The 15,197-nt window shown below is 42.6% G+C and overlaps 1 protein-coding gene across 1 annotated transcript in view; it reads right to left on the bottom strand.

Annotated features, from left to right (window-relative positions):
- Positions 1 to 1,125: 1,125 nt before the first annotated feature.
- The window catches only part of ENPP6 (ectonucleotide pyrophosphatase/phosphodiesterase 6), a 33,629-nt gene continuing 19,557 nt past the window's right edge, over positions 1,126 to 15,197 (bottom strand). Inside the window, exons 4-8 of the mRNA XM_026847148.1 lie at positions 12,111 to 12,252; positions 10,927 to 11,106; positions 8,610 to 8,747; positions 4,557 to 4,680; positions 1,126 to 3,741 (exon numbers count right to left, since the gene is read on the bottom strand). Coding sequence (XP_026702949.1) covers positions 3,521 to 3,741; positions 4,557 to 4,680; positions 8,610 to 8,747; positions 10,927 to 11,106; positions 12,111 to 12,252 — 805 coding nt within the window. The 3' untranslated portion in view covers positions 1,126 to 3,520. The remainder of the gene's footprint in view (positions 3,742 to 4,556; positions 4,681 to 8,609; positions 8,748 to 10,926; positions 11,107 to 12,110; positions 12,253 to 15,197) is intronic.

Raw genomic sequence — 15,197 nt, 5'->3', positions numbered from 1 at the left:
CGAGGCGCTGGCCCCGAGGCGGGGGAGCCATGGGGCAGGCACCGGGCGGGCTTAGGCGGGGAGCGGCGCAGGCCTGCGGGCAGCTGAAACTGGGCCGGTAAAGGGGGGCCGGTGCCGTTCATCCAGACTGGCCAGGTTTGGGATGTCATACCAGTTTGCAAGTCCATAGTGACTCCCATGTAATTCAAATTCTGTTGGAACAATCTGTACAGCTACAAACATTGGTACGCAGCTTGAGAATTACAGTGTCAACTCCAGTTCTGAAACGTTCTTATTTTTGAGTGCTCCACAACAACCTTCCCGTAACATAAATACGTTTCAGTACTTATACAGAAAATGTTTTTCCATGTAGGTGAAGGTGGTATTTCAAAACAACTATTAAAGCGCATCATGCTAAAATGGAGGGTTTCAAACTCTTCATTAGGCCATGTTTTCTTTTAAAATTCTCATCAGATTTGTAGCCGTTTGCCCTCTCTGCTGCAGCCTGTTACAGGGAAAAGGAGGAGGGGGAAATGTTACATGGAACTTTTCCAATGCCTTTCACTTCCCAGTGCCCAGAGCTCATTTGGTCTGCAACTCCCCCCTGAGGTGTGGAGTTTAATGTCTGACAGATGTTTTGACTTTTACTGAGCAGTTAAGAGACAAGGAAGGTGGCCAGCACCATAAAATGTTTTAATTCACCCCTGAGTTGTGAGGTCCTGTGGAGGGCTGTGGCCAGTGTCCAGGCCGATGGGAAAGTGTCTCCTGTGCTGGGAAGTGGGTTGTATCATGAGGGCTTCAGAAAGCCTGAACCAACTGGTAACCCTGGTACCAGTGACAATGCACCTATGACTTCTGTGCAAGCAGCTGATGAGACAGTAACACGGTAAGCTTGGAAAAGTGGGTCTGGAGGCAGCATCCAGGGCTCACCTCACTTCTTAGGAGAGCAAAAGCATTTGTCATGTCCACTTGCTAGTGTCAATTCCATGTCCCTGTATGGATGTTCAAAAGGTTAAACAAAGAAATACAGCTGGAAAAAAGGACTGCGTATACAAGATACAGTATCTTGTGTGATGTATTTAATGGCCCTAATTTATGTGCTGACAACTTTGCCATTTCTAAGCAATGTTATCATTCATCCTTCTGATGATTAATTGGCACAAGCTTCAAACACTGTTTATCACACTTTGATGCAGCAATCACATAAGAAAGGCAAGGTGTTACAGGGGTGGGTTGTTTTTTTTTTTTCTTTTTTTTTCCAAAAATCTTACAGTATTTACAAAAAGATGCATATTTTTTTCTAACACCATTCTTGGAATTATTCACTCATTCACAATCAGTCATTGTATAAAAACATCATTCAGAAATAAGTTTTAAAATACACCCACCTCCATTGCATAGTATACAGAAAAATAGGCAAGAGTAAAGACACTTGATTTTTCAATGAGAATGTGAACTGATTCAGAGGTACAACATTTCTGAGAAAGAAACATGCACTTCTCATAAAATAATCGGCTATAGTTCTCCAGAAGCTGAAGAGCTTCTTGTAGGTCTACCATCAGATTTCTCTTTTACAGATCAAGTATCTCTTGAGGTGTATTGCCATACACACAATGCTGGCATCAAGGTCAAACAAATCATATTGCAATTAGAAGATTTACTCTGCAGCATTTGCATGTGGACTGTGACAAAAATGAGTTACACAAAGTACTCACAAGGAGCAATGATGGTGTCATGTGTCATGGCCCATCCCTGGAACAACTCAATGGATCTGATTTGTTATTTCCAATTTCTGCTTGTATAACTGAGAATCTGAATATACCCTTATATTTTTAGGATCTTTTCTGTAAGAGGACCTTGGGTTCTTTTCACGGTAAGAGTTAAAATGGAAGGCTGTGAAGGGATTAGCAGGCAATATCTATCCTGTTGATTTTCAAACAAAACTTGGTAATTTAGTCATTTGGTTATCTTGTATACTGGTAATTTTTTTGCTTAAAAATGTGCTCCGGTGAATTCATTGAGCCTGGTCCATTAAAAAGCAACAGGGAACTCTGAACAATAGGTGCTTGTTTTACAGCTACTGCAAATGCTTCAAAAGCACTAAATTGCCTTTTATACTCAACAGTCTAATAACAAAGACTGATTTTCTCCCTTTTTTTCCCCCAATTGATTTGATGGTTCACTTGAGCTTTAAAAACACATTACATAAATCTTTACGGCTATTACAGAAGTCTTTTGTCAAGTTTAATTTGGTGTTTGGGTTTTTTTTCCACGGTGTAATCATTCACCGTTAAACTCACTGTACCACACATACCAGGATCGTGCTTGTCTCTGGATCCGTAAGAATAGTAAGTCCTAGAGGTTTATTTTGCATGGGGATTGACCTAAATGCTTCCAAAAGCAGTTTATCACTGAAAGCTCCTGGTTCAGAGGTATATCAGAAATAGTGCTGAGCACTCCCAAAGGCACCTCTGACAACAGTTCTGTCCTCTCCTGCTATTTAACTTCACCATTACAACTTTCTTGGGGCTTGATAGCCCGTGGTGGAAATAGGATTAACTGAGAGGGTGGGAGATCCATCAGTGTAGACCACTCTCCTTGATGCAGAATAAAGGGGAACATTCTGCTCACTGGGTAGAGGTGTAGAGAGCAAGACCTAGTAGAAAAACAGTAAGTGTTGCAAAAATGTCAGAAATGCAACTGGGTACAAAACCCTAAAACCTGAACAGATGATATTATCTTTACCAGAAAAAGCAGAGGCTGTAAAATGCTAGGCTTCCTAATCCTACTTTCTCCTTGACCCCTGTGTGTCTAGATGCTTTTTCACTTTTCTCCTGTTTTTGAAGTGGAAAAATATCTATCACCCTCCCCTTTCCCCACCCTCCACCCTGCTGTGGTCCGTGAGGAAAGCCTGGTCCTGGAGGCATGCAGGGCCAGAGCTCCTTTTGGGGAAAATGAAGGAAAGGCTGAGACAAGTAGGATGCTCTTACTGCTCTCCCAACAAGCCACCTCTCTTGGCATTTATGATCACTCAGCAGAGTGCTTGGCTCTTTGAAGAGCGGGTTGGTATAGATGGGCCTTGGCTGGCACTGTAGGGGGAAGGTGGGGCTCTGCTGGTGAGGGAGCTGGAGATGAAGGTGTGAATCAGAAAGAACCCAATTAAATGCACAGAGGTCTGTCTCCACCCCTGAGCTTCTCAGTTCTTGGAGCCAGGGTGAGCTTCTCCGTTAAAGATGCTGGGGTAAGATGCATTTGGTGCTCAGAGGTCTCCATGTGCACCCACCAGAAAATTCTGCAGATAGCCAGCCGGGATTCTGCTCTCGTTGCCAGTGCAAAAACCCAGAGTAGTGACACTGACTTCCTTGACTGTGTCTGGAGCAGCAGAAAACTTGGCCTCATATTATAACCACTGTAAATGCAGGAGCACAGTGGAGGAGTGGGGGACAGCACTCTATTAATGAAGCTATTATTCAAATGAAGAACTTTAAAAGAAAAGAGAAAGATGGAGTTGCTGGTGACACTGACTGACATTGTTTGGGGATCACAGTAAGATCTGCTCAGCGAACAGGGAGAGCAGGGCTAGCGCCAGGGCACAGCTGCCAGAGGGGAGGAGCAGTGCCACGGGGGCCGTGTTTCGGAGCATGCACTCCACCCTGGACCAGGAGCCATTGTTGGGCAGCGGCTGTATTCCTGCCAGGCTGCACATGATGTTGTAAACATCCACGGATCTGATGGGAGGCGCTCGGAAGTTGGATCGGAAATCTGCAGCGAAAACGGACAAAAGAGAGGAGTTGGCATCATATGACTTGGGGCTGAGCTCCTGAAATGCAGGGTGCTGCAGGGCAAGGGCTCCTGTGCCTTTGCCAGGACTTACCCAGCAGGCTGGAATGTGGCACATGATACAATTTACCACATAGCTCAGCAAAGCCATTTAAAACTTTTTTATTTATTATTTTTACTTCTAACCCAATTTTATTCTAAAAATTTAAAAAATTTAAACATTATTAAGTACAAGAGCTACTTTTCTGTGTGTGCTTGGTAGATTTAATAGCTTGAAATAATTGTATTGCACATTCTGCTTTGCTTTCTCTCCTGTCTGCACTTGTAGCCTGGTGCTCAGCAGTGTTTAAAAGGCCTGATGAAGTGGAAACCAGGGGGTTTGTGTCTGCCCATGGGACACGTGGGTGAAGTATGCTGCAATGTTCCCAAAGAAAGTGCTCTGTGTTAGTGAGCTCAAATCCACCAACAAAAGGAGAATTCCTGTGTTTCAAATGGAGCTAAAATCCAGGCCAAAATTAGGAAAATAGGGCAAAGAGTTACTGCACCAGGATGTTGGAGAGGATCTGACCGAATGCCTTCATATCTATCTGCCCTGTTTCTCTAGCTACAGAACAGCTAGAGAACTAGAAACCTTCCCGCATCCAGCTGTAGTGAGGAAATCCTGCCATCTATTTGTAATCTTTGGGTGTCGCAGAGTGCCACATCAGGGTTCTGATATGTGAGGGGCTGCAGGGATGCTGGGGCAGGGGCCATGGGGCTGTGGGTGTAATGGGACACTGGGGATGGTGGCACTGTACCTGGCCCATACGCGAGGAAGAAGGCTCTCATGTCCATGAGCTCATTGTCGTAGCCATGCCAGCCATTCTGCCAGGCCTCCTTCCTCCCCGTCCCATTCTCCCAGAAGGGTAGCTTGTCCCTGCTCTGGGCAACAACAGCAGAGCGTGGTTAGTGCCTGCCTGCTAGGCTGTGCCTGGGGTGCCGCAGTGTGTCTCCGTGTGCTGTACCACCCCATCAGACCCCTGGACTGTGCCATCAGCTGCACAGGACCTCATCGCCAGGAGGGGTGACCCCTGGCTTTGCCATCTCAGCAAGTAAGCCACCTCTCAGCTGAGCAGGGAGGACAACTTTCTCTTACTCATCTAAATTTCTGCTGCGAGCACGAAGTATTACAACCGTATGTAGCAAGGTGGTGTCCCTCTTCTGTTGCATGCCAGCAGCACTGATCTCCCATCCAATTCCATGCAGTCCTGTGGATTTAATGGTGTGGTTCTGTCTGACATGCCATTAGTACCATAGAAAAAGAATCCATTTTTGCTTCCTTTGACTAGTCAGCCTAAACAATAGAAATATCACCCCTACTATACACTTTCTAATTATTATTTCTTTATTCTCCATGTCTGTTGTAGTATTAAAGCAATGAGGTTCCTTCCATGGAACACAGGCTCAGGCCTAAGACTGTCCCCCTCTCCCTTGCATAGACCATTCTCAGTTTTCTCTCCCTGCTCAGTGGATCCATGCTTTAATAATTTGTCATCATAGTTCTTGTTTTTCCTTGCCCATATTGCATGTAAGCTGTACTTTTAAATTCCTTCCTTACTTTCTCCTTCTCCATATTTACAGCTCTTACCAGACTACCTACAATAGTGCCATTTATTGGCCCCCCCTCAGGAGCAGCAGACCCTAGGGCTGCTCACAATGCTGGACCAACCCTCTCCATGAGTTTCTCTTGTCCCATACTTCCTAGGGATGGTAGTAGATACTACACTCCAGATATCCCCAAAACTATGGCAGGAATTTCACTTAGACAAAGAACATCAGCTAACAGTTTGTTAGGCCCCTGGCATTAATTCCTCTGATGGCTGCATGGAAGGAGCTACAATTCCCTGAAGTGTCGGGTCTGGGCTTCACATGCTGTCACAGGAGCACAGAAGATGCCCCAACAGCATCTCCCACATTCCCACCTTGAGTGAGTGGTGCTGGAACCCCTGCAGATGGTGAAGCAGATTGACTGAGGATCCCTTTCCCTTTACAATTTATTTTGTCTGATTTTTGTTTTAGTCCTCTGCCCAAGAAGAAAATGGGCCATTTGCAGGAGCACTGAGGACAGCAGTGATGATGCTTTGATATGTACCTCTTCTGACTGCTTTCCAGGGGAACCCCTGGAGTATCCATCGTGTTTCTTGGTAGCTAACAGTCAGCAGATGTACCAGATAGTTAAAAAAATTTAGCTGACAAATTAAATCTCTTTCCTGGTCCCCATCTATTTCACTGAGAGTGCTCAGAGCAAGCCGAAGAGAAAATAGACTCCTTCCCCTCTTCCTACCATAGCACCTCCTTACGCTGTGGCTCTGCTTACTGTGATTTCCTGGGACTAATTGTCACTGGGCTGCTCACCATTAGGCAACCTGTACAGCATTTGTTAGTATCAGCTCCAGACAAGCCAAGTCACATCTAATTTGCAGTGTTTCTTTGGCAGTATCATGACACTGCCGAAGCTACACCCCTCCACAGTCCTGACAGGTGCCGTGGACTCAGCTGCTTCGCCAGGAATGTCAAAAGCAGGAGGTAGTGTGCCTTTCTATCACCCACCCAGGCACCAGGAGATACCTACTCGGGGTTAGATGTGCAGTTACAGTCATTTCCACTATTTTTGCTGCTAGTTGGGTCAGAAAACATACTACTTCCTTTCACAACTGCACCTGAAGTGAGACTTCATGAAATGGAGCCATTAACAGCAGTAGCTTGAGGAAAAGGGCTGTGCAAGCATCTCAGCACCCTTCTAGGCTTACAGCAAATCCCACAAAGCCCTGGGTTTTCTTTGGGGCCAGGATACCAGCAGCACCCCAACGTGCCTGCCTTGGCAAACCCAAGTGGGACAGAGGACTCAACTAAGACATTAATTTTTCATGCGTAGCCTAAGCCTGGGCTAGTGTTGCTCCTCAAAGATGAAGCAGGCATGTCTGGGACTGCTGACGAACTTTTCCCTGCATGTGCATGTTTAGAAGCTGTACAGCAATTGTTCCCTAAAGCCTGGGAAAGTACACTGCGATGGGTACAGGGTGAGCACGCAGCCCTGAGGGCTAATACCGCTGTTGCATGCAGGGGAGCAGCTGGGGGAAATTCTGCTCAAAGGAGGGGGACCACTCACTCGTGCTGAGGGAAGAAGATAATGTTAGCAGACTAGCTTCAGTACAACTGGAGGTGTGTGAAATCCCTCCTCATCCTGCTTTAACCAAAATGTGGATGGGCTTTGATTCCTATGCGCCTTGCTGGGGAAAAAAAGCAACTTTCCAGATACATCCTCTTTGTCTCTCAAAAAAAACCCCCTTTCAAACAGCTTATAGCTATCTGTTAGCCAACAGAGCTAAAATACCCTGTGAGCATGATAGGGAAGAGCTGAACATTCTCTCTTCAGTGGTTTGGGCAGGAAGTATAATAGAAGGCTCAATTATTGCTTTAAAAATATGTCAGGAAACTTTCATTTTCACATCCCATTCACAGATAATGAAAATGTACCGAGGAGAAGGAAAATCTGACAGCATTAATGAGAGGACATTCTTGAAAATCGGAAACAATGGGAAGGAATGGGCAGAGAGACAGAAATAATTACCATAGCAGCAGTGTTTGCTGCACTGTTATTAAGGTTTGTCAGAGTTTCAATGATTTTTTTTAAAGTGCATTTTTTTTTTTTTACAGAATATGTAAAAATGTTCTGTGTTGAACTTCTGTACAAAAGAGTTTATTTGTAATTTTTAAAAATAATTTTGGCAGAAATGTTTCAGATTCCTACTTTACAAGTCTGAATCTTAACTCTGCCTTTTATACTTTTTTTTTAAAAAAAAAACAGAAATGTGGTGCTCACCCATCCATACTCAAAAGCAATCAGTTTTTTTTTTAAGAGGTGAATTTTTATTCACCTGTAGAAATTATTATCCTAAAGTCAGGTTATCTAGTGAGAAATGTGGTGGTGTGGACCACCTTGAGCAAAGCCTGGTGAGCAATAGCTCTGAGAGTCATGAAAGAAGATGCTCCACTGAACTGCCATAATTTGCAAGGCAGTGATAGGCAATGACTATGCTGGGACATTGAAAAAAACCGGGACTCCTTGGTTCCATTGCCAACTTACCAATTTAATGTATGGCCTTGGGCAAATCACTTAGTACTTCTCAGTTTACCTGCTTAGAAGATATGTAAGTTGCCTCACCCTCTGAGCTGTGGTGAGGTGCAGTTAATATCTGTAATGTGGAGATGCTCAGTAGTGATACAAGTACAAAATAATAACAACAGCAATAATTTCTTGCAACAAAATAAGTTGGTATGAAAAATCTCAGATTTCAGTGTGTGCACTGGATATTTCTAAGGGGTAAACCCCAGTCTGACTCTTCTGAGACTGGAAGGTTTGGGTGAAATGGGGCATTTTTTGGACAGTCTGGTGGGTAGGAAGCCAAGCAGAAGCAAAAGTTGCCACAAAGTACTGCTGAATGGAGGGATAGTAAAGTCTTGAAATGGAAACACTCTTTCTGTGTCTGAGATGAGGGTAGATGGGCAGGGGGAAAAGGAAAAAAGCAACAGAACTGAAATGGGAAATACTAAAACTCCTCCTGCTTTATGATGACACAGAAAAAGGAACAGTCTTGACTATTTAACTTTGTCTACCTTCAATATAGCTGACATGCCTTTATACTCTTTTAAGCACACAGTAATACTTGACATTAGTATTGTAGTCAGACCAAGTAAATCATATAACACTTTAACTCAATGCCCAGCATAGAATTGCACATTTTTCTTACTGTTTTCATATATTGCACCTTTTCATATTCAAGTCTAAGTATTTTGCTTCTATACTTTACCTCTACTATAAACCATCCTTTCTCAGCCACGAGAGTTAGTGGAGACACAAATTTTCCTTTTTTGTAGAAAAACCTGTCTGGAATATCCTGTATGTTATAAACATCCATGTGTTCCACAGCTTTCAGTTTTTGATATATCTGCAAAGAAAACAAATGTTAGGATACCATAAGCTGTAAAGAGCATATACGCACCTATGAGTACTGGGAAACACCTGAATTTGTAAAACGACTAATCCTTTTTAATGGCTAATCATTTGCATGTTAAAACTGGGGCTTCACCAGTCCAAAGATGATGGCTGTGCAAAACCTGCTTATGTGGTTTAGGAGGTTCTGAAAACTTGGATCATAAACACACAGGAACACATAAATTCATGTATTATATATAATATACACACTCACAAATGTATGTGAGTATATCAACCTACAGAGATAGACCAGCAGAAACAAAACCATCACAGGAGACACTAAAGTAAGTTGATGCTCAAAGACATCATGTGGACTGGATACAGATGTGGAAAAGGGATATTGCTTTCGTCCTCTGCCATTCATTCTCTCTGTGCTCTTGAGTGAACAATTCATGTCATCTCACCTGTGTTTCTTACACTTAATCAGTCAATCCCTATCAAAGTGATCGATAGTATTTAGTTATTCTGCTTCATGCTATGAGATTAATCAGCCAATGCCTGTGGCTTTGAAGCTTCACAATACCATACAAGTGGCTTATTAATATTAATCATGCCATCTGGAATATAATCACACAAATGTAGTTAAACCCCAAATTATTCAGACAAATACTCTAAATGCTTGAAGAAGATATTCATATGCTGTAAAGAAAGAGGTTATTGGAGTCCACAGAGTGTATATCACTCTTTTGCTTAAATATAAGTAATATCCAGGAATAAACAGCTCAGTTCTGCAAAGAATGAAAGGTCCTTCACTAGCCTTTTAGCTAAGTCCCCCTTGTTTGTATATGTGTGCAACGGATTTGCATTGATATGCAGTCGCCATAAGGACAGCACCAGGGCGTGATGGCATGACTCAGCCAGACCCTCCCACCATGACCTGGGCTAAAGAGTGGTCCTGGTGTTTCACCAGTACTTCTGGTGCTTCAAAATGACATCACTCTTAAAGGTGGTAACAACTATGTTATGACATAATCTAATTCCTAAACATGGCTCTTTAAAGTGAATTCAGAATAGAGGAATCTGGCTATTGGGAAACAGAAAATCAACTTTATTTCACTTACAAAAGCATCATTCCAGTCCTAAAAAGAAATGAAGGAAGAAAACAAAACCATGGTACGAGGCATTGTAATTTATTCTCCTTAGGGATATTAGGCTGTTTAATGAGAGAGGCATATGCTTAAGAGCTTTGTCGGATGAAGCCCCATGTCTGTATGAAGTTGCAATTTATACTTGCCCTCGTTTGAAGGTCTGGCCTACAAAAATAGGGACCTGTGAGTTAAAGCCGAGGAGAGCATATACAAATGCTGTGATCCCCTGCAGGCTGTGAAAATTAGCAAATATTCTCTTAAAAAAAATTGCACAAGCTACAATATACTGGAACTGACTAAAATATAATATAGAAAACAAAATTACTCACCTGGAGCATGGACTGCCCATTTTGTACATGCATTCATCTATATTCTGAGGACAGCAATAGTGACTTCTCAAGCGTTGATTTCTGGTTAAACTATAATGTACTAGTCTATTAGTTACAGATGGTCCATTTTCACTCTTTTGAAGTGGTTTCCAAATTTTTTTATGTATTGTTTTAATTTGTCCCTCAGAATCCTGTAGTTCTAGCCTTGGGCTTTTATGGTTGATTCAATCGAACATGCTTATTCATCAAAATTCTTCAAAGGAGATTTTGTAATTTTGATCTAATGGAGTTAATTCCTCAAACTCTATGGGAGTTTACTGGAATATGACTGCCTGACCTACTCCAGATCATTTGAAAATCCTAGCTAGAGGGTCAGTAAGTTAACTAATATAAATATAAAATCTTAGAAATGCATTTTGAGCTAAAATCTTTTAGCTATTTGTCAGAAGCACATAGTGGTGAGGTTTGAAAGCATGTATCTCTGCCAAAGGATGATGAAAGTTTATGCTTTTAATTTGCCTGGTGTGACTTTTCTTCAGAAACCAGCATCACAAGAGTGTCGCAGGATCCAAGTCTGACTCCCAATAAGAGCCTCAGGATGGTTTTTAAACACATCTCTGAAAGCGGAATTTGGATGTTATGAGCAAACAAAAGGCATTTGTCATAAAAAACGAGGAAGCACAAAACTAAATAAATACGAATAAGCTGCACTTACCTCCACATGTTTCCCTGGAGCTGGCCAGAGGCTCACAACTGGACCTCGGTCCTTCATTTGTATTGTATCACTCATATTGATATAGTTTTTCAGCTCAATCACTTTGTCTGCCCAAGAGATGTCTGTCATCCCATGATCAGAGAAGAGGAGGACGTTGATGTCATGCTGAAGGCCCATGCTCTGTGAAGTGAGTGAATGACAGCCATTATGGCTGGGAAAGCACTTCGTTTTGTCTGCTGGCAAATTTTAATTCCTGTTTAACCTCCACTGATTGAGTAGAAGTTGGCCAGAAGGAGCACAGTCACAAACACCCTGCACTGTCCTTTGCCACTATCCATAGTGGTGGACGTCTGCTCTCACTACCCTGGAAGAGTCTGAGAAGTTAGTGCCAAAGAGAGGTTTGCCAAAATAAATCCACCCCCCTGCTAAATAACCAGACACTACATCCCAGTCCCAGTTTGTCTTAGACAGGATTTTATCCAGCTGTTCTTCATCTGTAGGCCAAAATGGCTGGGGAAGAGCAACTTTGTTATGGTACCACCTGTGGCAGGGGTGTTTCTCTTTTCCCTTCCCAAACACAAGCACATAGCATTAGAGCTTTTATAATTTAGTGAAATTGGAAATTCATACTCCACTCCTCACTGAAATACATGAAAAACTCCAACATGCATTTATCTTTGTAAGAAATATTAATAGAATTGGCATTTTCTCAAAAGCTTGGTATTCTCCTTTTCTCACTGCAAAATCATTTAGATAATGTATTTTAAAACAAAGGTTAAAGAACTGAGTTCTGAATGGTGCCATAAATAACACTGTAAAAGTTAATTGTCTGATGCCACAAACCTTAGGAAGGGAGCAGTTTTGATTTGTTCACCTACTACAAAGCCCAGCCAGCAACACAAGTTACAAACAGAGCAACATGTATATTGGTTTATGGCTTCCTGGGGCTATCGGTATAATAATCCACTGGAAATATTATAATGCCACTGATGAAAATAAAAATCAGGGAATGGTGCCTTAACTTCCACGTGATCTTGGTAGCCTCTGTTGCTCAGGAAATAAAAGTTTACAGCCAATGCATCCAATTAGCAGGCATTAAATAGGCTCTCTGCAGCGCCACAAAGATCAGTTTTAAAAACCATTTCCAAATGCACCCGGGAGCTGGGTTTTTGCATGCCACTCACCTTGATGAGCGTGATCATGTTGCTCAAGGCTTTGTCCACCTCCTTCAAAGCGTTTTTCCGCTGCTGGGACAAAGGGCCATAGTGGTGGCCTTCCACATCAATACGCTCATAGTACACTGCGGCCATTTCGGCGCTGCCATTGCTGGAGGTGGAAGGAGGGGAAGGAGTGAGAGGCTGATGCACATGGGGACCACCTGGGCGCATTCACCTCCGGGCTGCTGGCATTACTGTCCTCACCAGTGGGTAGAGCCACGAAACCCCAGAGGAACATTTTGTGCTTCCAGCCTGGGCTTTCCTACTGGATGTTGCAAGGCTAGGCTCATTATTCATGCTCAGTGTCACCTGGGTTTGCTTGAGACTCCTATCAGAGGTGCCAGGTAGAGACTGCTATGTGCAAACATAGGCTGGCCTGGCAGTCTTCTACTACCTCTTTGAATTAGGAAGGAGGTTTTTCCTTTAATGACAAAGACAGACCCAGAAGAAATACTAATTTCTGTGCTGAATGCCCTCATTAAAAGTGTTGTGGGAATTACCAGTTAAATGTGCTTTAATTAAAGTTTGGCACTTCTGGCTTTCTCTTGCTTGAGGTCTTCCAAACCACTGAGGTCAACTCAGGACATGATTTTCCATGACCTTGCAAAATCCCAAGTGGTATGAATTGAGGTGAGATTTTAGATGGGTTTTTATTCAGGAATATGACCAAAAGAAAACTAAGGTAGTCTTAGAGTTACACAAGTTTAGCTGATCACACGTTTCTGCACTGAATGACCTCAGACTAATTAGTGGGGATTGTGCATACATCAGTGCTTAATTACATTTTCATGACCCCTTTACAGTTCACTGTAAGCTCCCTAAGAGCAGCCGTGTGGATAAAATCGCAAATCTGTGCTCATGAAGTTCAAACCCCGTCGTTTTCTACTGTACTTAATATATGACTAGGCATGCCATCCATAATACATGCCCTCATCCAGATCAAGATCCCTACAAAAAGACTTTGTGTGATGTCCTGCCAAGTCTAGCTTCTTTGATTAAAGACACCTGAGTAGTCTGGTGTAATGAGTGAGAAAAGGCAGAGCAGAGAAAAAATCAGAGGTGTGGGACTAAATGAATGGATTGGGGTTTGTCATTTGCATTTGTAAATTTGCTGAAGGCCTCAGAAAGCAGTCCTGTAAGAAGCTGAAGGTCTTTGCCGTGGTGGGAATTTCTCCACCGTTGGCCCTGCAGAACAGTGTTCTTTCTCACTTCTCATGATTTTAAAATCATTCAAATAAAGCAACATTTCCCTCCCCCCAATTTAATTTTAAGCATTATTTTCCATCTATATTACACATAAATTAATTTCTAAAATTTAACCCTGCAATTTCTATATTGAATATATGCTCATTTTACCTTTTGAAACAGTTTTCTTCTGCTGTAGTGCCTGTATTAATTAGCCACTTAGACTGCTTTGTGCCTTCTCACCTGTAACTAAATGATCATTTTGATCACAATAGAAGCTAAGAAAGACATTTCTTGTGTATAACAAGTGGCCTTATTTCGACTGTGGCGAGAATTCTCAAGGCCTCAGTGCTGCAAGGACAAATGTTCATCTTTGCACATGACTTCAACAGGACAAGCTCCAGTTATGTGGTATGCTTAGGAGTTTGCAGGATTGGGTACAGCACATTCAGAGCTTGTAAGACTGAGTTTGACTTTGTTTCCATTTTTGCCTATTTTCCTAAGAAAACAATACATCTCTGATCATGGTTTGCATGGGAGAAGTAATCTCTTTCTAACTGTGTTAGTCCTGTCTTCTCCCATCACCAGTAACTTTCAAAAGAAATGGCTAATGAAGTCTTGCTGAAGAAAGCTGGATGGCATCAATGGCAGTACCAAAAAGGGTTTTAAATTTTATCAACACACTTTGCAAGTACTATGCAAACTTCATGACACCTGTCCAGGAGGGTAGGTAGATTACAACAGCCCTTAAATTATAGTCGTGGTAAAGATATCAGGGAGGTTTTAGTTTCACTTGCCAAAAACAGGTGCTTGACTTAGTTCTGAATATTTTTGGTCTAAATAATGGTCTCAAAGCACCTGAAGAGACCGGAGAATATTCCTGAAGGATGGTTTCCTTTGGTTTGAAGAGGAGTTCAGTGGTTCCCTGATGAGTTAGGTACTCCTGCCCCTGCAGAGGGCATTGATAAAACTGCCTTAGATCCTGGTGAAGTTAATAGGGGTCAGGATGTTCCCATGCCCAAACTCAAGTTATAGGCCACCATGCCACAATAAAGGTCTTACTCTCTCTACCCTGAAGTCCCTGTAAGGTTTGCTAGTGGTGGGAGCATAAGTGCAGTTCATTAACTACTAATATCTGTCATTAGGGCAACTGAGCAAGGCACTGCTCCAGGCAACAGAGTGCCCTTGCCACAGGATGTTTTCCCACAGATAGCTAGTGCCAGATTCAGCCTAATGGGCCTTTTTCAATTAGTTTGGGTCTGCAAAGGAAACACACTATATTTGTTAGCCTTTGAACAGCTTCAAGAATCAGAAGCTCTTGCTAAAGATTTAGATGATAATAAAACCCATCTCAAGACTCTTCTACCCAGAGATGCTAACTCCTGCTAAATGAATATGCCTACAATAAAGGCATTTCAGAGGCTTTACTTAATGGGCTGGCACAGCAGCACTTAAAATTGTTTGCTAAATTTTAAAGGACTCAACAAAGACAATGAATAAGAGAAAGGATAAGGAAAACCTACTTGATCTTTAATCTGTTAATTCTCTACCCTCCTTTCTTACTGTAAGTTCCTGCAGTATTTAGACCCACAACTGATTATTAAATTTTTCAGTGATTGTTCCTTTTTCCTCTTTCCTGCCTTGCTGCAACCAGGGCACTTAGTTTAAAGAAAAGGAACCCAGGCAGAAATTCATTAGGGATGGTGAGTAAATGGACACCAGAGACCAGACCTCCTGCAGCTCCAGGACGGTATGTAGGATTTGGCCTCCTCAGCAGGCTGTAGCTGGTGTTTATGGCAGACATTGTGGTGGCAGGGGTTTGCTCTTTTCTTGAAATCACCAGCTTTTGCCTCTTGCAGCTGCCCCACC

This window comes from Athene cunicularia (assembly GCF_003259725.1).
Source record: "Athene cunicularia isolate RWA chromosome 4 unlocalized genomic scaffold, athCun1 chr4_part1, whole genome shotgun sequence".
Classification (NCBI taxonomy): Eukaryota; Metazoa; Chordata; class Aves; order Strigiformes; family Strigidae; genus Athene; species Athene cunicularia.
The sequence above is the reverse complement of the archived record's forward strand: the minus strand, read 5'-3'. Positions and strand labels throughout refer to the sequence as shown.